Genomic DNA, 26,867 nt, shown 5'->3' on the forward strand with positions numbered 1-26,867 from the left:
GTTTCTGTTCTGGTGGGAATGTAGGTCCCAGAATCCTGATCACAGCGGCAAATGGCTGTGTCGGTACATGATAGATCTGAGAGGGCAGACTAGCAGCCAGAGAAGGGCCAGGACCTGGTGCTCCCTTTCTCTGCTCCTGGGTCCCCTGACTTCCAAGTAGCCCCTTCCTAAGAGAAGCCTTCTACCTCGGCTCAGCCAAAACAAAATATCAGAATATCATTTCATTGTTTATTACAAACACAAGTTCTCGGGTAAATAATTGAGGATCTAAAAAAAAAATACATTAAAATAAATAACTGGGATTCTCAAAGTCCTTAGAGTAAATAAGTTATATACAGAGGGATGAAGCAGAACAGGCTCTCACCAGCAGTGTCCCAAGGGCATGAGGGGGACCCGGCCTCTGGGAAGGGGGAGCCAGAGAGGACAGATGGGGCTGGTCAGGATTCCAGCTCCTGGGGGGACCCACGCAGCCTCCACGACTGCCTTAGGTGTGAGCCTGCCACACTGCAAGGTCCCTCCTGGATTGTAGCCCAGCAAACAGGAAGTTCCTCGGGACACGACCTCCAGGTTCACTCGGCCTCCCTCAGTCACTTTCAGCAGGCCTGGGGGCCAGCAGCCATCGCCAGCAGACTGCCCTGCCATCTGGGGGCCGAGGGCTGTGCAGCATGAGGGCACCAGGCTGTCCTGAGGAAGCCTCCCGCACATGTGGGGAGGCCAGCACCTATGCCAGCCCCAGCAAATGGGTCCAGCTGGCCGGGGCCAAGGCCCTGGCCCAGGAAACAGGTGGAGGGTCTCCATGAGCTGCCCTCTCCTCCCGTGTCCACATGGGCTTTCTTCTCAGCATTTCCCAGCCTGCAGTGCTATCTCTTCCTCCACCTGGAGTGGGCCGGCTTGGGCTCCCTTGTTGCCTCCCGCTGTCGCCTGGCAGAGCGGATCTTGGCAGCAGAGATGTCCCTGGAAATCAAGAAGGATCAACTTAGCATCTCAGGGGACACGGACTGTCTCAGGAAGCAGGGGCAATGGAGGATGAGAGCCCTTGCCCAGATCCTGGGTGATGGCTGCCTTGGGCTCAGAGGGTGACCAAAGCCCGAAAGCAAGGCCTACACATTAAGACAGGTCACACAGGGGCCTAGAAGCTTCTTTGCTGATGGGGGTCTTTGATAAAGTTGGTGTTCAATGCTGTCAGAATGGCCAGCCGGCCAGGAGTAGCCCTGGAATTTCCCACAATCTGCCCTCCCTCTTCCACACCTTGCTCACTGTCTATCTTCCTCTTCCAAACTGCACAAATTCTACCCATTCTTCAGGGTCCTGTTCGAGATGGTCCAGACCAGACAAATATGGCTTCAGTCGCCCTTTGAACCTGGCTGAGACCCTAGCAATGTTGAAGCATCCACTTCCTGGCCCAGTGAGTCTCAGCCTGGGCGTTGGAGGCTGGCCTCAAGGTATGGGAATGTGGGCGAGGGCCACAACCTCTCTGAGACTCTTTCTCAGCCTATGGCTAAAAACAGGCCTGAACTGCCCTGAGGATGGGTGCTTCATGGGCACAGCAAGCTCTCTGCACACTGTGAAGTGCTGTGGACTTGCAAAGTCTTATTCTAATTTTTTTTTCATCTTTAGACAGTGTGGGGGTCAGTGCCTGCTCTTGCCCACCCCACCATCCTGCCTTTTCTCTTATTTGTCTTCCTCTTCCTCCCATAGGATGGGAATCCCTGTGGGGCTATGCTGGACCCCAGCACTGTTCAGCCCTCAGGAGCCCTAAGTGGCAGAGACGGGAAGTGGTGAAGACCTGCAGAGTTCCCCTGGGCTCAACTTCATGCACCCAGCCCTACAACAATCCTGTGGAATGGATGGCCATTTCCCTGGTTTCAAAACTAAGGATCTGAAACACAGAGAAGTGGTGGGCCAAGCCTGAGGTCACAATGTGTTTGTGGTAGGGTTGGGGTTCAAATCAGGGGGTCCCTGTTCCAGCAGTTGCTCCGGTCACTCTGATGCACGGGCAGGAGTGAGGTTTCTGTTCTTAAGGCAGACTGGTGGACAAATACTCATAAGCACCTTCTGCACAAAGCCTGGAGCTGAGCCACAGTAAGGCCAGAGGGGAAGAGGTGCAGACTGGACAGGGAAGAGACAGCAGGCCGGGCAGTGGGCCCCCTCCAAGTCTTAGGTTGTGGGAGATGATTGATGGAGATAGCCTGAATGAACAAACTATGATCCTTCCCAGTCATGAGCCCTTAAACCCTCTAAAACACTGCAAGTAAGGCCCAGGGGTAACAAAAAACAGTGGTTGAGCGTGTAAACTCTGGAGTCAGCCAGATGCCACTGTGTGACTTTGGGCAAGTGGCTTTCCCTCTCTGAGTCTCTGTTCTCTTGGCTGGACAATGAACACTCACGCCTCATGTGGAGAAGGGAGATGGGAAAGGCCTCCAGGGCATGTTCGACTAGGGCGATGCGCTTACCTTAGTCTCTGGAGGAGCTCTCCTTCCTTGGCCCATGTCTTTCTAGTCTGGAACACATCTGCAGGGGACTGGCTGCTTAGGACTGACCCGGCTTCAGCCCTGAATAGAGAGCAATAAGGCCCCAGTGAGGGGCTATCCAGGGCCCCAAAGCCACCTGGCTGCAGGCCCAGCCCAGCCCCCACCCCACCCGCCCTCAGGAGCAGATCCATTTCCACTCTGTGCACCTGGCATCCTGCCTTTCCCAGGCAGGGTGGGGACTGAGGAAAACCGAGCTACCGGGAACATATTCTTGGTCTCAAAAAAGAGGCAGCTGTGTGGCTGCTCTTCCCAGAATCTGGCCACCTGCAGCTTTAGGGGAAACTGAGGCAGCTTGAGGAAACTCCGCCCCAGCTTGAGCCTCAGAGGAGGACTTTCTTGTAAACCATCCTGGGAACCGGAGCTTGGGATTTTGAAAGCCAGTTCCTGCTGTCCCACATGGTCTAAGTAAGGGAACAAAATCTCCCAATCCTTTTACAGATGAGAAAACTGAGGCCGGGGACAATCAGAAGCCTTGGAAAACCCCCCTTTCAAGCCCAGCAACTCTGTGACACTGGGATGTGTCTTGGCTTCTCAACTCCAGATGCTATTTTTCCTCTGAGGAAGCTCTGAAGGCCTCCAGGACTCAGGCTGGCCTCTAAGGCCCAGGGGAGCTTGATCCCTTGTAGGCCTGACACAAGTCCTGACCTCTCTTTGGGCCTGAGCTCCCTCAGCCATCACTGGGGAGCATTCCTTCTGCCCAGGCAGGAATGAGGACCTGAGTGTTCTCAGAAGCCCCCAGAGCTGCACTCTGCCTGCAGGAAGGGGCATTGCCCATGCACCCAGGGCCACTTGCTTGACCCCTGCTAGCCCCTCTGCTGGCCTCCTGGACACTCTGCTGCCAGGGCAGGTTCAGGCCAGCAGCCATCCCTACCTCTGCAGGCCCGGCGCCCACCTACCAGGGTGTCTGATGGCAGAAGGTGGCACAGGCAGAGTCCTTGGTGCTGGAGCACTCACAGCGCCTTGGCAGGGAGCGGCGCCGGCGCCTTGGCGGGTTTCCCAGGCCGTAAGGAGCTGTCTGTCTGTGGGCGGGCAGCCAACAAGGTAATGGTGTGGGGCAGGGAGAGAGAGAGAGAGAGAGAGGGAGAGAGAGAGAGGATTAGATCAACCACAGCCATTGGTGAGCTGCAACTGTCCACACTGTACACTGGAACCGTCAATCTTGCCACCAGAATGGCAATGAGAAGTGACCATCCCCTGACCGCAAGAAGGCCCACCACTAAAGTCACAGGCTCCTCTACAAGTGCTAGGTAGCCCTGGACAAGACCCATCCCTTCTCTGGGCATCTGGGCCCTGGCTCAGCTGGGCTCAGTGAGGGCTCCCAGCACAGGGAGGAAGTGGCTGGAGTCTAGGGTCCCCCCCTAAAGGCAGGAACTGGGGAGTCCTCCCAGCCCTTCTCCCTTCCCAGACAGGAACTCCAGCCAATGGAGTCAGGTCCCCTGTGCAAAAAGGCTCCAGCTAGTCCTGAAGGAAAGGAGGAGCCTCCATTTCATAGACGTAAACACGCAGGCTGCAGGCTCGGGCTAAGCTGCTCCCACCCAGCACCACTTGCTGGGAGGAGTGACAAATACGCTTTAGAGCTTTAACTTACAGCAAGGTGTGTGTGTGTGTGTGTGTGTGTGTGTGTGTGTGTGTTCAGGTGGGGCTGACTGCAGATTCAGCCTGACTGGGGTGGTCAGGGCAGGGCAGGGGCCCCAAGTCTGGTCGGACCAGCACCTTTGGGTGACAGCTAATTTTAGCTGGTGGTTAGAGCTGTAATGACTCCAGGTGGACCCAGTGCGCAGGGCCTGGCAGGGTTCCCGCCCTGAGCAAGTGTTTGGATGCGGATTAGCTCCACACACACTTACGTGCTGGGCCTCTCTTGCCTTATGCAATTTGGGGCAGAAAAAAAAAAAAAAAACACAAACACACACAGAAACTTCAACTTGAGGTATGCAGTGGCCTGGGGGCAGCGCGGGCGCAGGCAGAGCAGGCAGAACAGACAGCACCCGGCTCCCACTGCGGCTCAGCCAGGGAACAGAGGGCAGGTTGCTCATCTGTCATTTGGGGACAAAAATAGTGCCTCATGGGGTGGCCAGGGGACCCATGAGATGAAACTGCACATGCGGTGCTTGGCATAGGGCCTGGCACAATCAAAACATGGGTCACTAATTGTATTCTTTGCAGAGGCAACTTGATTGAGTAGATATGTGCTCTGGTATCCACAGACTAGGGATGGGGTCTATCACCAACTCCTTCCTGTGTGATCTTGGGGAAGTCACCTAACTTCTCTGAGGCTCACTATTCTGATTTGGAAAATGGAGCCAACAGCTTCTTACCAGGCGGTTGTGAATATTCACAGGAGATAGCCCTCTACCTGTCTCTGGAGACTCCCACATGGGAGATGAAACAATAACTGGTCGTACTGACATTAGCCCAATGCCTCTATCTGGAGGCCCCGGGGAGAGCTGGACTGTGTCAAATGTCCCCTGGCATGCCGGTATCCTTGCCCTGCCCCCCTGCCCCTTGGTAGCCCCCACCTGGATCTCCATGGATACTCACCCGGGAGTGTTCACCCAGATGATGTCCAGGTGGCAGAAGTAGACGCACTCCTTGTCAAGCCAGGAGCTGCAGGAGCAGCGGCGGAACCGCAGGTGGGCGCCTTGGGCATGGGGCGAGAGCGCGGGCTGCTCCTGAGTGGCAGCAGCCTGGCCCTTCCCTGAACGCACAGGAGGGAGAGAGAGGCGGAGAGGTGGTCAGGGCGCTGGCACGGCTTGGGATAGGGGGACCCGCCAGGCTCCTCCTCTTGCACAATTGAGGAAGTTGGCACTCTGACTGCTCGGGAGCTCCTGGCCAGCCCGGGGAAGCCCCAGCAGCTGCCCCACGCCTGCAGCGCTCTGCACCTGCAGAGCACCCCACCACAGCTCCCGCCTGCATGCCCCCCGTTGGCCTGGGGGTACAGCAGCTCTGGGAGAGACGCGGACGGGCAGGCCCAGGGCTGCAGCAGCAGGCGAGGCCAGGGAGGCTCACCTTCGTGCAGGGCCACAAGCAGGGCTAGAGCAACGGAGCACCAGGTGGTGGGCACAGAGGCCATAGCAGCGGTACAGTGCACAGGCTGGGCTGCACCGGAGCGGGAACGTCTGTTGCCAGAGTCCTGCTGCTAAGCCGAGCTGGTAGCTCATTGCCTTGGTGCCCTGGTTGCCTCTTATAATACCAGGCACAGCGCCCCGCCCCTGCTGTCCAGCCCCGCCTCACCTTGGGCTGAGAGCCAGGGACGCGCCTCCTCCCCCGGGTGCCTGGCCCGCCCTAGCCTCAGTGGCGTGGGGGGAGGGAGGTGGAAGGTTCTGCTCCCGTAGCACCTCTGGGCCTAGGGCTCTCCTGCAGCCCCCAAGGGCCCCTTCAGTCCTACTGGGCCTCCTCAAGTCACCCTCAAAGTGACCCACGCTCCTTCCCCACCCTCCTGTGGGCCTCCACAGCCCTTGCCCTGAGCTCAGAGTTTGGGGGGGGGACAGTTCTGTGAGCAGAGGAGACACTGCATCTTTCCCGCCGTCCACTGCCAACCAGGATGAGGATGCCCTTCTCCTGTGTGGGATGTGAAAGGCCCAGTCAAGGCCAAGTGGCCTTGGGCGAGTCAGAGCCCCCCTCTGGGGCTGCTTCCATCAGTGAAGGACACAGCTTACCCCTGACCTCTGACCAGCTTGAGGCTGCCTCATCCCCACCTCACCCAGGAAGTGCCCCTGCCCCCTACGCCCCCAATTCCTCAGTGCCTCCAGCAGAAGCTCTTCAGCCACGCAGCTGTGGCCATGGATATTCCTCCAGTGTCTCAGCTTCCTTATTTGCAAAATAGGGGGTTTCTTAACCTGTTTGCCTTAGAGTCTCCCTTGAGACAAAGAAGGTGACTCCAGGGTCCTTTCTAGGACCATGTCCCTGTGGGCGCACACACAAGCGTGCTGAGTGCTGTCCCTTCTTGGACATTACTGGATGCTAAGCTCACCTCGGGGACTACTTTATGCAAAAGAAAAGTGTGTGTGGGGGAGACAAGGCAGGGGAGGGGGCTCCCTGGGGATTGGCATTCTGCTCCCCATCTCTCTGCTGGCCCAGACCTTCACTGGAGACAGGAGTAGGGGTGTGTAGGTGCCAAGCTGAGCACCTTGAGGAACCAAGCAGCGCAGGGAACTGGCAGTCACCCTGTGCCTGCCCAGACCTGGCTCCGAGTCCACCTCCCACGCGTCTTCTTAGGGACCCTGTCTCCAGGCAAACGGGAAAGGCCCTTCTCACTCTTTGGAATGTCCAGAGCCTGCCTGACGCACGGCATTGAGCCTGTCTCCCCAGCACTCCTGGAGGTCCAGAAACCCAGGGAAGGCCGGGCCTATGGCTTGCCCTGGACACAGTCGGAGCCCTGTGAGTGCTCTCTGAGGGAGGCGGATGAGTGCAGACAGGCCTGGCTTTGAACTGTGGGACCCTGGCCATTCCGTAGTTTTGCCCTGTGTGTTTAGTCCCTGCATTAGACACTCATGAAGGAGAAAAGAGGTGACCACAGGAACTGGCAGTTTTGCTGTGAGACCCTATTAAAGCTGGACAGAATCAATGGAGGCCGATGCCATCTACCAGGGTCTTCCTTCCCCCAGACTGGGGCCAGGCACAGTGCGAATCAGAAGCGTCATTTCTTGAGCACTTGCTATGTGCTCAGAGCACTCTGGACTCCTCACTGCCCCCCAGGAGGCAGCTGTTATCATCCGGTGTCAGCTCCATGACTGTCCACAAGGAGGCTCTCAGAGGATCAGGGCCACCTCTGCCACACAGCCAGCACAGGGCAGAGCTGGCATTGGGACCCTGATGTTGGTCTCTCAAACAAACCACAAGTGACTCCCTGCTCGGGGGAGCTCACGGGCCCTCCCTCACACTGTGCCTCTCTTAAGAATTTTGGAGAATATCTCTGGAATGAGGGAGCAATACTCCCAGTCCTTTCTATGTGCCTCGGGGGAGAATATGAACAGGGACTTCGGCAGGGGTGGGGGGGAGGGGGCGGAGAGAATGCAAACTACTGAGCCGTGAAGAGAAGAAAGCAGCCAAAGCAGGTCAGCGGGGAGAAGGAGGGGGTCAGGGCAGGGAGGAAAACAAACAGGGAGGCAGATAAAGACAGGTAGGGGGAACGCAGAACCAGGAAACCAGCACGGAGAGAAAGGAACAGCTGGGATTGGAGAAAGTACAGGAGGAAGACGGTAGGGAGTGAGAGGTGCAGCTCGAACTGGCTAATCTTTACACAAATGCAAAACGCCTGCCCAGGACAATAGGGAGCCAGAGTCTGGGAAACATAATAAAAGCATTAAATGGACCCAGGGACAGGATCCTTCCTGGCTGAGAAAGGAGGATGAGGACAGGGCAGGGGCCGCTGCTGGGGCCTCTAGGGTCAGCGCAGGGAGCTGCGCGCTGAGCCCAGCTCCGGTTTCCCTCCTTCCGTGCCCTGGGCTCCAGCTGGGCACCCAGAGCTCCTGTGAAATGGAGAGGCCTGGCCAGGGAACCTGAGTGGGCCAGGTCCTAGGGGAGGAAGACATTCCGGGAACAGTGCTACCCCACCGGCCAGAGTTGGTTTCCAGGTAGAGAAAATTAAGCTGAGTTCAAAATAGCCAACACCAGGCCCCTGGACCGCTCACCTGGGCCCTGGCCATCACCTTGGCCTCTCCCGGGTCATGGGCAATGACACCTTTACCCCTGCGCAGTAACTGCTCTGGTGACCTTGACGCTGGTCCTTCTAAGGGGCCTGGCTGCATGTTCCTGCCCTTGGGGGCTGATCTGTCGGCATGCCCCCCCCCCCCACCTCCTCTGGTGCCCACCAGCTGCCCTGACACCACCATGTTGCCCCTCCCAACCCAACCTGGTTTTGCTGTCTGCCTGGGTCTCTAAAGGCTGCCCGGAGAGGGCTGGGATTCACCAAAGTTCACCCTGTCAGAATTTAGATGGAACTGTTTTCCACACAAAATGTTTTTTTTCCCCATGTACCCCACCCCAGCTGGAGAGGGAGAGACTCAGTGGGAGGAAGGCTGGCAGCAGAGGACAGTGGAGGCATCTGTATTTTGGGTGAGACTCAACACTAGGAATTGCCCTGTAGAAATCCCCTCCAGCCTTCACTCCCGTCTTGTAGATGAGATAACTGGGTCCAATGAGATAACTTAAACCACTTGTTTAAGACAGAAATGGGGCTGGGCATGTTCTCTTGGATCCTAATCTAGCCCTACTCTTTCCATATACTCCCGAGGTTCTCCCAGGATGCAGCTGTGCCTGGGGTCCTGGGTCCTTTTGGGCCCAGGGCTCTGACACCCTCACCCCAGTTGAACCCCACTGACAGAAAGACCAGGGCACTAGGATGAGCCTGGGCTGTCTCCCTGTGTACCCCAAAGCTCCATTTATAATCCCTGCGTGGGGTGCATATGGCACCATTGAGTAGCTGGCCAGCAGCCATGGACCCTTGTTGGATGGAGGACACACAGACTGAGGGTCAAGCGTACCAACAATATTGTGCCACAGTTAAAAAAAAAGGGGGGGGTGGGGGTGGGGGTATCCACCAGGTAAGGCCCTGGCCCAGGGGGCTTTGTCCAGGGCTCTGCTACTCACACTGTGTGGCCATGTACCAGTCCTATCCCTTCCCATCAATGGTGAGAGATGCTGTCAACCCTGATTGCCTGTGACATTCAGAATCCAGGGACATGAATTTGGAGCTACCCAAAGGGATGCATGGCTCATGGCTACATGGCTCTTGTTTCCAGCTTGGGGCCTTCCCCTCTCTTGCCTCTGGAAAACCAGTTACCCCATTGCTACCTGGCCCTACCAGGTTTCAGAAATTTCTGTTTGTAACCCTGGCAGAAGGGACACAGTGTTTTGCTGCAGGTACACATCATGCAAGCAGCTTAGCAGAGTAAGCAAAGAGGAGCTGAGCAGGGGCCCGTGTCAGGATCTAGGGTTATGGGAGACTGGGAGGGTTTTGGCTGTGGAGCAAGCCTAGGCTGGGGGCTCTGGGGTGAGCCTGAGCTGGGGTTTGGGGACTTCAGATATTCCTATCACTACTTGTCCCCAAGACTGGGGACTGGTTGGGCTGTGCTACTGGGTCTTGGGCCACTGAGTCTCAGGGCCTGCTTATGGTGGGTGGTCTGGGCCTTGTGCTATTGGCCACAGCTCGCCCTGAACCAGCAGGGCCACCACCACCCACACCATTGTCCTCATGCTGGGTTTCAACGAGGGCAACCTCAGCCCTGTGGGCCTGGCTCCTTTCTTGAGGATACCCCTTTTGCTTCCTTCTCCCTCCATCTCAGCCCATTTGGAAAGATTTATATCTCCCACATAAACTGTACTTTTAAAGAAATATTCATGTGCCTTGTTTGTTATTAATCCAAGAATCATCAGAACAGGGTCATCGAGGCCCATGGAACTGGTGGAATTTCACTAAAAGCAGACTTTGTTCAGTCAAAGCACCCTGGTCAGGTGACCATGTGAGTCCTGCCGGGCCGTTTGAAATAAGAAGACCAACTCAGGAACTCAGCTCTTAGGATGGAAATCTCTGTACTCCAATTTTTTTGTTCCCTTTGAGTAGTCAGGGCCTGATTCCCTATTTAACCTTTTGGGGGATAAAGCAAGCAGTGTGTATTTATTGAGCACTTAATATATCCCAAGCCCCGTACTAAGTGATTTACATGAATTATGTCCATTAACTGTCACAAAATATCCACAGGGCAGGTATTGTAATTTGTCCCTATTTTATAAGTGAGGAAAACTGAGGCTCAGAGAGGGTAAGTGACTTGCCCAATGTCAGACAGCTTGGGTGTGGCAAAGCCAGGATTAGAAGGCAGGTCTATGTAACTGCAAGGTCCCAGCCTGAATTCTGTGTGTCCCCATTGTGCTTTCTTGACTCCTTGGCCTTTGGGAGCCCTCCATAGTACCTCCCCTCCAAGGGCTCCTCTTGGCTTGTACCAGGCAGAGAGTTCTGTGCAGGCTTGCAAAGTGGGGGGCCCAGGAGTAGAGGCAGGCCTCTCACCTGTGTCCCCAAACACAAAACACAGCATGGAACTCAAGAGGCCAGTGGCTGAGGCCTGTCTGGCATGACCAGTCCATTCTTATTTCATTTGATCTCAAAAGCAAACCTGGGAGGCAGGCTGAGCCCATGATTCTCACCACAGATGAGTCCCCAAAGAAAGGACTTATTCAGTCACACAGTGAACAAGAGGCAGGGCTAGGCTTTCCCCCATACTCATCCGCTGACGCTGGCTTACACCCCATCTACCCCATCGTCCTCCCGCCCATCCACTACCACCCCTCATCCATCCATCTCTCCATCCTTGCATCCTTCCTTCCATCAAACCTCCTCCATCCACCCATTGTCTAACCTTTTCTCCATCCTTCCACCCATACATCCACCCAACCAGCCTCCCTTCCCTCCACCCTCCTTCAGTAGAAATGAGATAGGAGAGGTTAGAAGGGCCAAAGCTAGAAAGGCAGGTAACACTCTCCCTGAAGCCAGTTTTGTTATTTTCTAGGGAGAGCATCACCTCTCATGACGATGAGCTCATGGACACATGGCTTCCTCTGGAATTCCCAGTCCAGGGCCTAGCGGAGTCAAAGACTGGGGTGAAATGGAGTGTAACAGCATGGCTTTCTATCACCAGACAAGGCCCCTGTTCTTTGCACAGATACCCCTTCTAATGAGGGGTTGGGTGTCTAGGCCTCTTTTTCTGTCTGAAATCATCTTTAAAAATGCTCTAACAGGACTGGGATTGTGGCTCAGTGGTAGAGTGCTTGCCTAACACGTGCGAGGCCCTGGGTTCGATCCTCAGCACCACATACAAATAAATAAATACAATAAAGATAAATATTTTTAAAAGATGCTCTAACAATGAAGACTTGAGATAACTCTTAGGAAAAGATCAGACAGCCACCTACAAATGCAAGGGCCCTTGGCCCTATACTCAGATGAGGAAACTGAGGTCTAGGAAAAAGAATAGTTGCCAGAGGTCTCCCTGCTAGGCCTGGATCCTAAAAAAACAGGGTGTCTGCACTCTTCTCTCTAAGGCCTGGTCTCCTGCTTGGAGGGGTTGGAGCCCCAACCTTCGCCTCCATCCCACCAACACCACCACCAGCCAAGACATGCAGCTGGTATTTTTCAGAGCCACACCCACTCTGTTGCCTAGAACCCATGTTTTCCAAGGCGCACCCAGGGCCCCACCAGGAGGCCGCCTTTCCCCTCTGGGAAGGGGTGAGCCACCAGGAGGCTGGGCCACGCAGAAGTACAGTACTTCATTCTAGAATTCAGTGTCAGCTAAAAATAAGTGCCTGGTGCCTGTACCTTCAGGATAACTTGGTGCCCAGAAGGCAGGCAAAGCTGGGCTTCCCACTGTGATTTCAGGCCGACATTCCTGGGAAAAGGTGTGCCTGGGATACCTCCTTGCCTGAAGGCCTTGGCCTTCCCGCCCAGGTACTGGGAATCCTGAGCTATGAGTGACCCAGGAGGGGCACAGCCCGGCTCTGGCAGGCAGGGCGGTCAGGAGCTAAAGCCACTGCCTGGGGCAGCTCAGGGTGTGGGGGTGAGTCAGGGGCCACCCACCCCTGGAACCTCTGAGGCTTGGCAGATCCGGGTGCCAGCTTCAAAGCCTTGTGACTCAGGCTTGAATCCCCCCACCCTCACCCGATTCCCTCCAACCTTCTGTGGACAAGTGCCTAACACCGGGCCAGGCCAAAGGTAGTAAGGGCAGGGAAGGTTCTGTGGCTCACTGTCACGTGACCAACGGGGCAGCATGTTTAACCTTCCTCAATGTCGGAGGCCACATCTTTCAAAGGCATCTCAGAAGAAATGTCCCACCTGACAGATGCTGGGAGGCTTTGGGGCTGAGCCAACATAAGATCTGGCACAAGCAGGCTCTGCCAGCTGGCCTCTGTTCCTCATTTTGGGCTGCAGAATACATATGGGCCTCATGGTAGGGCACATTCCTGGAAAGGAATAGGGTGTGCATGTGTGTGTGTGTGTGTGTGTGTGTGTGTGTGTGTGTGTAGGGGGGACTTGTGTCATCTTCATGCTGTGGGCCAGATCCCCACAGGTAACCCCTCCACTGCTCTGGATGACCCCAACCGTCCAAGGCAAACATCCATCCTAGCTGGCTCCAGTCACCCGTGTTCACTTTAGGACACCATATAATGCCACTCTGGACAGAGATGTGTTGCGTTTCAGAAGACTTCTGGGCAAAGCTGTCTTCCTACAAAAGCCAAGCTTTCCCTTGGAGTCTGTGACCAGGGCCCAGCCTGGCATCTGGGTGAGGCAATTCACAAAATGCCCAGGCTGGCTGGCATCGGGCTTGCCAGGGTCTGACCCTGAGCTATCTTTCCTGCCTCATTCCTTCAGGGCTGATCTGGGTGCCCGAGGCTTTAGGGCAGTCCCTGGCACACAGCAGCCTTGCCGGCTCCCACCTCTCCGTGCACTCTGGGGCCGCCCATCCTTTCTCCTTTCTTACTTGATCTCTTCTGCTCATCTTTCAAGGCCCATTGCAGATGCTACCTCCCCCAGGAAGCATTCCAAACTCCATCCAAGCCAGGCGTGCCAAGCCTCCCTGACACCCACACAGGTCTTACGAAGAGTCAACTCTTATCCAGCCTCATCTCGCCTGTCCTTGAGGGCAGGCTGGTGACTGAGGGCTCTAATTCTGGTGTCAGACTGAGTTAGGCTTTGAGCCCAGACCCTCTCATCCCGTGTGCTCTTTCCTCTTTCTCAGGGTCCTGATTTCTTCCCCTATTAAGTGTGTATAGTTGCAGCAGCAGGGCTGAGGGAGGATTAAATGAGAAAGAAGTGGATGCCAACGTTGTTACTGATTACACCTGATGATAGAGCACAGTCACCAAGCTCCCACTTAATCCGTTCAGTGGTAACCCTCTGAGGTACACCCATGCACCCATCTCCAGACTCTAAGGTTGGGGAGCTAGTCTTTTTGAATGGTTGGAGCTCAAACTCAGGCCTCTCTGATTCCAGGATTGGAGCTACTTCAATCCTTCTGCCCTTTGTCATCTACAACATCTCTCCCAACCCCACTGCCCTTTTTCAGATCATATGCCCAATAAATATGAATTGAATTGGAAATAGGGAAGTTGGTGAAGTCCACCTACTCTTCATTAACTGACCCGGTCCAGGTCCACTGGGACCCTCAGCTTGGAGAGCTGCCTCCTGAGCATCAGGGAAGAAGATGTTCTCCATCTCTCCATCATTCATTGAAAGCGATGCGGACCCACCAAGTGCCTGGTACATATAGGATCAATCGTAGCTGCTGTTCACTGAACACTTTCCATGTGTCAGACGCTACACAGAACCTTTCACATGTATCATCACATTTAATCACCATAGCAGAGTCCTTGTTATTCCCACATCATAGAAGAGAAGGCTTAGAGGGGTGAAGTGGCTTGTTCCTTGAATCTAGGTCTGCCTGCGTCGTGGCTGCATCGTGGCTTGCATCCTTAGCCACCATCCCAACATACATGATCCCACTGGAATCCATGTGGGATGCAGTTCATTTCCTCACCCTTATTCTTCTCATCAGGAATCTGGTGTCTTGTCTAAGGTCATCCATCTAGCAAGGGATCTGAACCCAGGTCAGTTGGAGTTTTGGGCCTGAATTCTCAAGTCCAATTTGGATTTTCCTATTGGGGTCAGAGAGTCCAGGGGGTCAACCCAGGGCCCAAGTCTGGGGGCAGCAGAAGTCTCCCCCACCTATCCCTCAGCCTGGTCCCTGGTCCTTTAGCACTGGGAACCCTGGGAGCTTGGGGGAGAGGAGGAGGCTGTTGACGCACTGTGCCGGGTGGGGAGTTGACTCAGTGACTCAGGGAGGGAGGCCCTGTACGGGCGGGTAGCAGGGGCAGCCCAGGCCAGGCCAGGCCAGCCATTGTTGGGGTCCTCTAGGAGGGGGAGGTTTGGGTAAGGCAGGGCTGAGTCACAGCAGCGAGATCAGACAGGGAGCTGGGATGGCCCGATGACCTCACAATGGGTCTGGCAGGGAGCCGCGGGCCCAGGCGGGCCTGGTGGGCCCAACCTGGCAGGACAAGCACATCCCCTCTTTGGCTACCCATAGCCAGGGGGTGTCTGTGAGACCAAAAGGCCTCCATTTGGATTCCTTGAGACCTTGAATTGCTGGAACCCCAAAACCCTGCCCAACTGGGGAGGCAGCTGGGATAGGAGCAGATCAGAAAAATAGGGGACAGAATCTTGCTCTCTACCCCTGTGATGGGTGACCTGGGACAAACACTTCCAGCTCTCTGAGCTTTGACTCTCTCTGTCCTACAGATTCGTGCAAAGATCTTGTAAGATGATGATTCCTGACTATCCCCTGGCACCAGCTGGAGCTGGGGAGAAATGAGGGGGGCAGCCACCACCAGCCAGGAGTCCCCTAGAGAGCGGAGGGCTATAGCAGATGACTGTGGCCCTTACTGTGTGGTGTTGGGAAATAGCCCTTTGATCTCTGGGCTCAGTTTCTCAATATATCAAAAATAATAACCCCGAGCTCTCAGAAGGAGGTGGAGGATGGTGTGCAAGGTTCCTGAGAGTTCCCACCACACCGCAGGCCAGGTACTGGAAAGAGAGAGAGGGAGACCCACCCTGTGGAGCCTAGATGCCATGAGAGAGCTCCCACCATATGTGCCTGGAAGATGAGCTTGGGGTCCTTGTGAGGCCGCAGCCTGCCCCATTACAGCACTCTCCAGGGTGGGTTCAGAGAGGGTGAGTGTTGCCAAGGTCACACAGCAGCCAGATGAACAGCTCCCCCAGCTAAGGGGAGGTGGCCTTGAACTTGGATGAATGTGGAGGTGGGGAGGGGAAGGCAGAGCCTGACTGCTTCAGGCTGAACATAAAGCAAACACTTTTCCTGGGACCTCCTCAGCCTGAGTCAACCAGGGGCTGCGGCTGCTTCTGAGTTCATCACCTGCCTGCTGCCTGCCGCCCAGCCTTGGAACCCAGGCCTCAGGCATAAGGGAGGTCTGTAATAATGACCTGGTGATAATGACAGCTGTGTGGGGAGCTGTGCCCACGTGCCAGGTACTCTCCCTGCTTTCCTTCATTTGATTCTCCAAAACAAACCTGGAAAAGTGGACTGGGTGGGGCCTGGGAGTGAGGTTCAGAGAGGCTGCATCAGCTGCTCAAGGTTACACAGCCAGAAATAGAAGAGAGGGGTCTCAGGCCCCAAGACCATGCTCCTGGTACCATGCAGCAAGCACGCTGAGCTCACTCTGTGTCAGATGTTGAGGTGGGGGTTGGGGGTAGTTTTGGGGGTCTCTGGCTTGGCTGGGATTTGGGGAAAGGGACCCCAGAGGCATCAGTACTTGTCTAGGACACGGAGCTGGCAGTGTGGAAAGTCTGGGAATGAGAGTGCTGAGACTAAGGACCAGTGTGTGTTCTGTGCCTGGCTCAAAAGGGAAGGACAGATAAGGAGGTACAGGCCCCCAGAGGAATGAGCAAGGCCTCAGCCAGGAGGCTGGGGGGCGGGGTGGGTTCCTGGCAGGAGAGTCATTTGAGGCTGAAGAAGCAGAGGAATAAATGGCTGAAGGCACTCAGTGGTCAGAGAGGAGGCTGGAGGCCAGGACACAAGGGTCTTGAACATCAATCCAAGACCCCAGATCAAAGTGAGACAGAAGGGAAAGGGAAGGCTGGGGCAGGGTGGGGCCTGGGGTCCAGTCCTGGAAGGGAAGTGTGGGGACCTCCTTCCAGATCCTTGCCTGGACTCTCAGAAGAGCCCCAGCCAGGGGAAAAGCTGCCTGGTCTATCTTGGCACCTGAGATCAAGGCCACCTGCTGGCCACCTCATCCTTGCAAGCTTAGGGCTAGAGGGTCTCTGGCCCCAACAGCCTCCAACTCCAAAGAGATCCATGTTCTCCGAAACCAGACTCCAATGGAGACAGAGGCTGGGCCAGAAGAGGAGTCCAGGACAGAGCCCCCCCCACTCAGTTTTCAGATCTGACAAAGTGTAGATCCCATGGGGTTAAGGTACCTCAATGTCCCCCGTCGGCACTGAGGTGTATTCCAGGAAAGCTCTGCCTGGAAGAAGATGCTCAGCTTAACTCAGCTCCTCTCTGTACTTTGCTGTTGCCCTGTATGACCAAGGGGAGTGGGGGTGGGGGAGAAAGGGGCAGCACACCACCAAGGTGTATTGAACCAAACCCCCTTTCCTCTTCTTTCCATTAGACAGTAATACTTGGATCCTCACTTGTAATTTCCCCCAGCAACCTCTGGGGGGCCCCCTTCTGCCAGGACCCACTTTCTGGGTGAGGGAAGGAGGCTTAGCCATGCGAAGTGAGGAACAATAGGCGCATCCCACGGACCTGATCTCAACCCTCGTGGGGGCAGGTAGCTTGGAGGGCACGCATGGCGTGGCCACACGCGGTGCATTTTAGCGGATACGTGCAGATTCTGAAATCTTACGAGCTGGGTTCAAGTCCTAGCTCTGCGATTCCCTGATCACCTAGAGTAAAGCAGTGCCGGCATCTTTCTCTATCAGCTCCCCTGCCTCGGCTTCCCCATCTATAACCTCCTTGTGCTTCAGTTTCCCCATTTGTAAAAGGGTGATGGGGACAGTACCTTCCTTATAGAGGACGTTCAAGGATTAGGCGAGAAACCTCATACCACGTCCCTACAACCGTACCTGGCGCGGCCCACTCTCTCGTTTTCACGTCGTTTTGGGAGACCGGGGGCCAGGGGCCAATCGCAAGGCGGCAAGGCGAGCACCGAGCGGGTGGCGGACCCGCCTTCGCCTCGCGACCAATTTTGGGCAAAGCTGCGCGGCGCTGGCGGCGCGCTACGTGACGGCAGTGAGTCAGCGCGCAGGAATGCGGAGGACGCTTTGTTCCTCGCTCCGCGAACGAACGTGCCAGAGCCCGGGCGCGGCGGGGCCTGACATCACCTCGCGGCAGCAGCGCGGCCACGTGCACCCCGCTGCAGTGCAGGGCCGCCGCTGGCTCTCAGGGACACCACACGCCCCCCCACCTCTCCTCCACCCACCAGGGCCCGGTGGCCGCTGCGGGCGGGGACGCTCCACTTCCATCCAAGTCGTAGCAGGGCTGACTCTAAATGGTCCTGGTAGCCCAGCATCCCTGAGGATCACAGGGAAACCACGGTGGGGTGCAGGATTGCCCGAGGGGGAGAAAGGCACCTGCCCTGGAAGGGCCAGTAGGAGGGACTGAGACCTTTAATAGCCACAGCAAGTCCTGAAGCTGCCCTAGGGAGGCTATTTGGGGGCCATTCCCTGGTTCACATCAAGGGGGGTGTGGGGGAAGGAAGCAGAGGTGAGTCCTCCTCCAAGCCCTACCTCCAGCTTCTGTGTGTTTGTCCCTGGACACTCCCCTTCTCTGGGACTGGGCCTGTTCATCTTGCAAATGGGAGGATACTGACAGTCTCTCCTCCCCAGAGTCCTGTCCTGGGTAAGGAGGCCTCAAGCCTGGAGACATAATACTTTGCAAAGGAGTGTATGGGCCTTGAGAAGTCTTTGCAAACTACAGATGGTCACATTGAAGGTCCTTGATGTGCCAGGCTGTGTCTGATCCTTCTAAAGGCAATGCCACCTAATGACCAGAACAACCTTGAGTAGCAGACATTGCTGCTGGTGGAATTGGAGATTCAGACAGGGGAAGCCATCTGCCCAGCCACACTGGTATTGGCCTAGCAGTCAGGACCCCAGGGCAGTTTGACCAGGCCCCTTCCTCCTGATGGGTGTGGCCCCTCTACATGGCTGAAGTGTCCTACTTCCCACACTGCTGCGTGCTGCTGAGGTGGTCAGCTCCGGCAAAAGGAGTGAGAATCCCAAGGTTCTGCTGTGGGCTGTTCCCTCCAACTCTGTGTGCATTAGCATGTCCCTTGTTCCTCAGGTCCTTCCTTGACTGCATCATCTTCAAGAGGGAATCCATTTTAGTTTCCTCTGTGGTCAGACATGACCAAGTTTGAGTAGGAACTACATGGGGCAGGCTGGGTGGCCAGCTGAGCTGCAGGAAGTACCCTATCCCTTCCCCTTCTGTTCCTCTCCCTTCTCAACCACAAGGTCCCTGACACCAGGGCATAGTGCCCACAGTCCCACCTAGCACACAGGGCTGGAGCATGGAGGTCTTCTTTCAGGAGACCACCTTTGTTAGTCCTGGCCTTTGGGATTCTGCAATTGAGGACCCTTCACTGGGGACCTGGCCAGTCCCACCCTGGCTCTTGTTTTCTGGAACCCTTTGGCTTTTGTTTCTCTTGTTTTATACGAAGGAGATGGGGGTGACCTCTCCTTACCCCGGAGTTCACCTTACAGTGGTCTTGTTTCCACCTACTGCCCATCCTTTCTGGGTACCCTGACATGGCCCCCACCCAGTCTCAGCTCATTCCCAGCGATGGGCACTGGCAGAAAAGTCCAAAGCCCTGGTTGGCTCTCAGTCTGGCCCTGCCCTGTGTGGTGGTCTTTCCCACAGGTGGCACAGGTGGGGAAGGATATTGCTGCAGGGGCCAGGGAGGCCCCTCTCTGCTTGGAGCCAAGGTCCTGATATTTGGGACAGTACCCGTCTTTCTGCTGGCCATACTTAGATCACTTGTAGATCTCTCTATCAGAGAGTGAAGAGTGCGTGGAGGCAGAGCCGCCGGCACAGCAGTGGTTTGATGGTAGGCTCCGGAATCAACCAGCTCTGGGCTTTGCTTCTTTGCACCTCAGATTTGCACTCTGCATCCATAAGTGAGGAGCAGCCTCCTTTTTATGAATGTTCAGGGAGTTTGCAAATTAGCCCCTGCTCCTAGTCTGCATCCAGAGAGTTACAGTGACCTACACATGGTCATCATCTCCCTTGACCTGTAGTGTTGCATCAATCACAACAATCCTCCTACAGATCTCGGTGCTCATAGATTCTTCTGATTCCCCAGTGAGGAAGACCATGTGGTCCAAGCTTAGACTCACCACTGCAGCCCAAAGAAAGACAGGGCCCCGCCACATGGCACGGTGGTGGGACAGGTAGAACCTTCAGTCAGCCTTGCATGGAGCCCTTTTGACCTTCAAGACCCAGAGGTTCTGAGGTGACAGGGGTGATGGAGAGATTGGAGCAAGCAAGCATCTGCACGTGCCCCCCCACCCTGCACAATTCCTGGCACTCGAGGGCCCCACCTCAGTCTGGCACGCCTGCTGGGATTCCTGCCCATGCGGTTTCCCCTCGGCCTCTCCCTCACGTCCGCTGGCAGAGCATTGCCAGCTATCTGCATTCTTCTGCTATGAAGACGGTCACCCTGGGGCCGGGCCTGGCTAGGACATCCGTGCGTGTTGGTGAGGATGCACAGGGACACACCTGCAGGCACCTGTCTCTCTGTGCCCATGTATGGCTGTGCCCTGTGTGTGCATGTGCATGAGGATGTGTGTGTGCACTCCTTTGCAAAGTATTATGTGGCAGGTGCAGACACCTGTGTGGACAGGTATGAGTGCAATGCAGGGGGACTGCTGTGCAGGAGGGAACATGCACATCCCTAGGGGTCCCAGCCACCTGGGGTGGGGATCTGTGCTCATGCACAATGTCGGGGCACATATGCTTCCTATGCCAGAAGGCCCTTGTATGTGGAGGATCGGGGACTCAGGTGTGACCTTTCTCAGACTGCACTCAGAGCCACTAGAGGAAGCTGGAGGAATCAAGAGAAGGGGGTCAGAATGAGTTGAAATGTGGAGAGTCCATTTGCCCAGCTGGGCTGGATGTTGCCCACAATCCCCCTCTTTTAACCCTCGTACCAATCCTAGGACAGAGAAAGGTGTGCCAAATGTTTTGTCCATTGGAGATTCCGAGAGGACCAGTCACTTGCTGAAGGTCACACAGTGTCTCAGTGATGGAGCTGGTGTTCAAAGTCATGTGTGTCTGACTCTGAAAGCCAGGAAGAGGCAGGATCCTGCAAAGGCCACAGACCAGCAGGGTGCTGTGTATTGTGCAGCCCAGGACCAGGCAGTTCCCTAGAAATGTGAGGGCCTCTGAACCACCACCCAGGCCACCTGTGCCCATAGCCTGCCTGCCTCGGCCTGATAGTAACAAACACAAATGCAGTAGTTGATCTGTGCCAGGCCCTGGTGGAACTGCTTCCTGCAGGTAGTAACTCATCCTTGCTATTATCCTTATACTACACATAATATTCATATTATAAAATAATATGTAATAATTATAATAATTATTATTAAAGGCTATGATTAGTCTCATTTTAGAGATGAGGAAACTGAGGCTAGAAAGGTTGAGTAACTTTCCAAAAGTCCCCTGGCTAAAAAAAAGTTGCACAGGTGGGTGTCCAGTTCCTGCGGCCTGGCTCCAGAGGCCGAGGGCAGAGCCCCTACACACTCTGATCTGACCCTCATCTTCTAGTAATGAGACTCCAGCCGCACCCCTTTTGGCTGGGTGGTCCCCAACTCCAACCAACTTGCAGGCCCTAGGAAGTTGGGGGTTACATGCACCAGTCCTCACCTCACAGGTGGGGAAACTGAGTCTGACTTGGAGTCTTGCCTGGCCTGGAAAGGCAACTCCTGTGGCCCAGTGCAGCCCTGGCACTGTGTGTTCCTAGTCTGCAAGCATCTGCTCTCTTTGGGATGCAGTTGTTGCCCCATCTCCAGAGAGAGTGGGTAGGAAGGGCTGTCCCAAGGCTTCCAGGTGGGGAGTCCTGAAAGGAGGCGGAGCAGGCCTGGCAGCAGGCAGAGCGTGGGCAGGCCGGTGAAGGTGAGGCTGGGCCAGCACTGAAGTGAGGCTCGGGAGCCGGTTTTCCCAGGCTGTGTCTGAGTAATCCTGTGTCTATATTTATCTCATCTTTTCTTGGGTGAGCAAACAGAGCCTGATGCCAGACAGGTTCCCCACCCCCTGTGCCGGCACGTTTCCCTCACCTGTTGGTGGCTCTGTAGAGCTCCTCACTGTTGGCCCCAAGCTCAGCCGGTCCCACGTAGGATGCACCAGGATGCTCGAACCCAGTGGTTTCCCTGCCAAACTAGGGTTCCCACCTGGGTTCCCTAGGTGTCAGTGGTGGCCGGGGCAGTGCAGCCAGTGGGCTGCCCACTTGGGCCACAATGAGCAGCCATGGCTGTCACCTGGACAATGTTGGTGCATCACACATCTAGGAAAGACCCACCCCACTCAAGAGCAAAGTGTCCTCTTGTCTTGGACAATGTCTTTCATTCCTGAAATGCAACCAGACCCCTTTCTCCCCAGGATCTGAAACTCACAGAAGAGGAAATCAGACTGCTGCAGGGGCCCAGAGTACAGCCTCTGGGGCTGACTCCTGGCACCCTGACCTTGAGTAAAGAACCCTTCCATGACTTGGTTTCCCTGCTTGTCAATGGGGCTATATTTCAAACTTCCCAGAGGTCTCGTCACATTAAGTTAGAGGCATTATGAACTGACAGATGGGGTGGGCTTTGCCAAGGAGTGGCTGAAAAACATACCTGCTTCTACCTTCCCAGACCCACAGCAGTGATCGTGGGCATACACAGGCCCACAAGGGGACATGCACACTTTCACAACATGCACGTGCAAGTGGACACCTCTAATTCTGAGAGATGCATGCAGTTTTAGACCCAGGGTGAATCAAATGGGTTGGGTTTGGACACTGGGAAGTCCCCAGAAAGTGTAAGAGTCACATACTAACTTTGTTGAGGCCTTCCTAAAGGTAGAGGGGGCAGGACATGTGGCCAGTCAGGCCAAAGGGATGATGGGAACAGAACAGTCTTGTCAAAAGATGCACAGCCTGAACCAGGCCTGGGTTCCATCATGCTGACCCCAGCCTGGACCCCCATGGCTGGTTGGGCCTCTACCTTGGGTGCCACCTCTCTGACCTTAGGGAGCCCTGGGCCTGGTGCACGTGTACCACAGCCCTGTCTGCTCCCAGGCTGGATTAGGCAGAGTCCGAGGACGTGCTGGGCTGGCAGGCTCAGGGGTGGGGCGGGTGCCAGCACTGGAGCTGCCCTATGCCGGCTCAGGCCTGGGCTGCAGCAAGACCTTGTATGGCTGTGGCTGGGTAGCTCTGCGGCGGCACCCATTGGTTGCGCTGGCACTCCCAGCTGGGGCTGCCTGGGCCTCAAACCACGGGTAACCAGAGCCTCCAGGAGCTGGTGGATTAGCATGCCTGCCTGCCCGCCTGCCTGCCCACCACCAGGGCTGCTCTTTTCCTTTCCTAAAAAGGCAGAGCTGGGCAGGGGAGATGGGCAGCAGCTCAGGCCTGTGGCAGAGGTGGGTGGCCATGCGATTCAGGTGGCTCTGCAGGGATTTAGGAACCCTAGCCCTGGCCTTGGGCCAAGCTCTTCTGGCTCTAGACATCAGTTTTCTCATTTGAAAAGGAGGCAAATGACAACTGGGTCTTCCTAAAATGGATGAGGCCAGGATTAGATTGGGGACTATGGGTGCTGGGCCCTCCCAGCACCAACCCAGGTTCCAGGACCACTCAGTAGTAAAGAAGCCCAGGCTCTTTCCTCTAGGGGAAGCTAATTATTTCCCAACTGTGATGACCTTGGTGCTCACCACAACGACCTTGGGGAAACAGGGTCACCTCTCTGAGCCCAGGTTTCTTACTATGTGAAGGATGATGCGGTGATAAGTCCCCTCTTCTCAGGGTCTACCAAGCTATACCCATGCAGGCCTCTAGCCTGGTAGCATGACCCCATGCAGCCTGACCACAGGCTGAAGCACTCAGGTCCCTCTCCCCTCTGAGACCCTTTCTTCCTCTGCGTCTCTCTACTCACTCCTGCCTCGGGCTGGCCTGGCTTTCTGAGGTGGTCTTGCCTGTGTGACCTGTCCCCAGGGTTCTCTAGGGCAGAGCATGGTCTCCAGGTTCTGAGCCCAGTCAGGGTACAGAGCAAGGTCTGCCAGTCCTGCAGATTCAGCCTAACCCTGGGGATGGGAACTCAGGCCAAGCTTGGTTGAGGCCTCGGCAGCTGCAGACCACACCGCTGCACTCCTGAGACTCTGGGTTGCACTCTGGGCCCAGAGTGCCACTGGCTAAGGGGTCATCTTGGGCTCCACCCTTTATCTGTAAAAATGGGAATGTGCGTCCTGTCCTGTTCCACTCTCAGAGGAAAAAGGTTTTGTGGCCTCAGGAGAGCCACTTGGGAGGGCTGGCATCCAGCAACATGTGGAAGACAGGTGCGCATTGGTCAGTAGGGTAGGCGGATGATCTTCCAAAGAATTCATGTGTTCTTTCCGTGCTCTCAAGTCCTGGACCCCAGTGCTGGCATCTGCTGGTCAGTCCTCACACATCTGTGGCCTCAGGCATGAGGACCCTACGTGGCTGCCAGATGGTACTGTTGACAAGCCTGCAGCTGCTGGACAAGAGACCCAGCTGGACCCTGGGTGGTAGCAGCTGGGCAGTCTGGGGCCAGCCAGAGGAGAGTTCTAGTCCCCTTCTTGCCACCGACCAGCTGTGTGCCTTTGGCTGACTTTTTCTCTGCAAATGGATACTCTGCAAATGGTGACTCCCTGGGTGGTTTGAAGAACTGTAAATTGGGTGGGTAAAATGCTGAACACAGAGCACGCTCTACTTCCTCTTCTGGGGCTGATCAGGGCTGCACTTCCCCACTGGCTGGACTGAGACTCAGACTCCCCGAGGCCATGCTCCCAGGCACCTGCTTTATTAGTACCTCCTGGTCCTTCCACGCTCCATGACTTTAATGCTGGCTGCTGTCATTGCCTCCTGTGGCCTCCTCCAGGTCATTATTTCTTTGACTCCCTGCATAAATCCAGGCTCTCTGAGGCTGACACCGTCCCGCCACTGACATCTGCTCATCTCCTGGTCTAATTCTGAGAAGTCCTGACTTTGTGTGATTACCATTCAGGCTGTTTTTTTTCTCCTCCATTAAGCCTGACCATTTGACTAGCTTTGGCCAGCAAAATGTGAATGGAAGGGATATGTTGCACTTGGCCATGGAGTGTCTGGATTTTTTTTTTTTTTTTTTTGCTACCAGGGAGTGAACCCAGGGGCACTTAACCACTGAGCCACATCCCCAGGCTTTTATTTATTTATTTATTTTGAGGCAGGGTCTCACTAAATTGCTTAGAGCAATTAAGTTGCTGAGGCTGGCTTTGGACTTATGATCCTTCTGCCTCAGCCTCCTAAGCCACTGGGATCACGTGACACCGTATCCAGCTGGATTGCTTGTTTTTTGCAACATAACAGAACCTATTCTGATCGATACGCCCTGGCTCACAGCCCAGATCTCCACCTAATCCTGCCATCAGCAGGATTTATTTATTTATCACCTGTATACCCGTGTAGCACCCTGTGCGCTCACCTCCTGGCCTCTGGGCCTCCAGTGGCACTCTCTCACAGTATCTCTGCCATCACACCCGTGGTCGACAGTCTTCATCTACTACCGTCTCACTCTGAAATAGTCGGTTAAGGCAACTCTCAGCCTTGCCTTCTCTGTGTCCATCCAGCCCCCCATGGTGTGACCACAGGACTCCTTCTGCCTCAGCCACACTTTCCAGCCCATGGATTCAGTGGGCCATACCTTCACCTCTTCACTTGCCAGTATTCTCACCTCCAGCGCTCACTGTCCCTCTGTGCCACTGCTGGACAAAAACCACACTCTGGATGAATCTGACTGGGTCCTTCCCCATGCCCGGGGCATGGACGCTGGAAGAAGCCACACAGGGGGCCAGAGGGTGGCCATGGCCCTCAGAGCCACGTGGGTGCCTGCCTGGTTCCCTGGTGGACTCTCTTCTCTCAGTGCTCACCCAAGCTCCTCAAGTCTCTTCCTGAAACTTTCCCAGATGATGTCACTCTGTTTACAGAGAAAATCCATCCCCAGGTGGCCTGTACCTCCTCCCTCTGGATGCCCTCAGCTTACAACGGTGACTTCATCTCTTGATGGAGTCAGCGAGGGCTCTTGTCATTTCCTCCCCGTCAGCCTGTCCAGTGCTCTGCAGTCCTCCTCCCCTGGACTGCAGCTCCCTCCAGCTCCTGCCCAGCTCTCTCCTTCCTGTGCCCTGGGCCCCAAGGTGTGGGCAGGTGTCCCCCTTCCCCGGTCTCCTGGCTGCTCAACCACCACCTTCTGCTGCCACCACTTATTCAGCATTCAACTATGTCTCCAAAGGGCCCAGGCCAACTTCCCCTGCACCAGCTTGGACTCCTTGTTGAGAAAACAAGAAGACTGCTTAGGTCCTCAGTGCTAAACCTCTGGGGAGCGCTTTGCCCCAAGAACCCCTCTGATTGTCCCCATCAGCCTCTGTCTGCTCCTTCTCATGGTTTCCCCTGCCTTTCTGGCCCTTAGACTTTTCTCAGGGACAGGTCTGTGGGTGGCCCAGAGTTCCTCTGGACTGGAGCACACTTCTCTTCCTCTGCGTACGTTGTTTGGCCCTGTGATAGAGTGACTGACAGCTGCCTGTTATAAGGGCAGCCCTCAGAAGGTAGGCGGCATCTGTCTTGCTCACTGATGGATGACTGCCCTTGCAGCACTCAGCAGATCAGCGTGGAATACAAAAGGGAGGGACCCACATCTTTCTTACCCTGGTGACCCCAGTATCCTGCAGAAGTCCTGCTCGGAAATCATTTGTCAGAAACCACAGTAAGTCGAAAGCTTCCTGTGTTCAAGATTCTGTTAGCCTCCCTCTATGTACCATCTCATTTAATCCTCCCAAGCACCCTTACATGCACAGAGCAATAACCTCCACTTTACAGATAAGGAAATAAGCACAGAGAGGTTAGTTGGCTTGCCCAAGATCACATAGGCAGGAAGTGGCTGTGCCAGGATTGGATTTCAAGTTTCCTTCTATAGTCAGTTGAATGGCAATCCCTCCGCCCTCTCCTCAAACTGTGATATCCTACTCCCCAGAATTTGTGAGTGTGCACTTGTTTGGAACAAGGGTATCTGCAGAATAATTGAGCATCTTGAGATGCGATCACCCTTCATTCAGTGACTAGAGTGCCTAGAGGAGAGAGAAGAGACCCAGAGATGTGAAGACGAGATAGTCACTGGAGTGGTGACCACAAAACCAGGAAGACCCAGAACAGTGGCAGTCACCAGAAGCCAGGAGAGTGGCAGGGAACAGAGTCTCCTCAGAGCTGTAGAAGGAGCCAACCCTGCAGAAATCTTGATTTCAAATCGCTGGCTTCCAGGACTGAGGGAGAGAACACGTTTCTGTTGTTCAAAGCAGCTGGTTGATGGTAATTTGTCATGGCAGGCCTAGGAGATGGACACAGGCCCTGGTCACATCTGGTGCTTTGTTGCCAGGCCTGGAAGCGAGGGCCCTAAGACAGTATGGGCTGGGTGACTGTGGCCTAGTCACCCTGCTCTGGATCAGATTGGTCCATAGAAAATGGGCACTCGGTACACTGACTGTCCCCTCAATTCTGACATTCTGCCACTCTTGAAAAGACCACAAGCCAGGCAAACAGGGC

At 55.4% G+C, this 26,867-nt stretch overlaps 1 protein-coding gene across 2 annotated transcripts; it reads right to left on the bottom strand.

Annotated features, from left to right (window-relative positions):
- Nucleotides 1-381: 381 nt before the first annotated feature.
- Edn2 (endothelin 2) lies at nt 382-5,601 on the bottom strand. 2 transcript variants are annotated; one of them, XM_027936923.2, is made up of 5 exons: nt 5,538-5,601; nt 5,070-5,226; nt 3,428-3,550; nt 2,454-2,552; nt 382-954 (listed from the first exon to the last, which is right to left on the bottom strand). In XM_027936923.2, the coding sequence occupies exons 1-5, from the start codon at nt 5,599-5,601 to the stop codon at nt 861-863; spliced, it is 537 nt and encodes a 178-aa protein (XP_027792724.1). In that variant the 3' UTR covers nt 382-860. The 2 variants fall into 2 exon arrangements, with proteins under 2 accessions (XP_027792724.1, XP_027792725.1); XM_027936924.2 differs by lacking the exon at nt 2,454-2,552.
- Between the last annotated feature and the right edge of the window lie 21,266 nt (nt 5,602-26,867).

Source organism: Marmota flaviventris, chromosome 10 (genome assembly GCF_047511675.1).
Source record: "Marmota flaviventris isolate mMarFla1 chromosome 10, mMarFla1.hap1, whole genome shotgun sequence".
NCBI lineage: Eukaryota > Metazoa > Chordata > Mammalia > Rodentia > Sciuridae > Marmota > Marmota flaviventris.

Bases quoted from the DNA above. Each gene is read 5' to 3' on its own strand.
- Edn2 (XM_027936923.2), bottom strand. From the start codon at position 5,601: ATGGCCTCTGTGCCCACCACCTGGTGCTCCGTTGCTCTAGCCCTGCTT. The intron at 3,551-5,069 runs GTGAGTATCCAT...GCCCGCCCACAG, and splicing joins ATCTGGGTGAACACTCCCGG to ACAGACAGCTCCTTACGGCC. The intron at 2,553-3,427 runs GTAGGTGGGCGC...CTCTCTATTCAG, and splicing joins TTCTGCCATCAGACACCCTG to GGCTGAAGCCGGGTCAGTCC.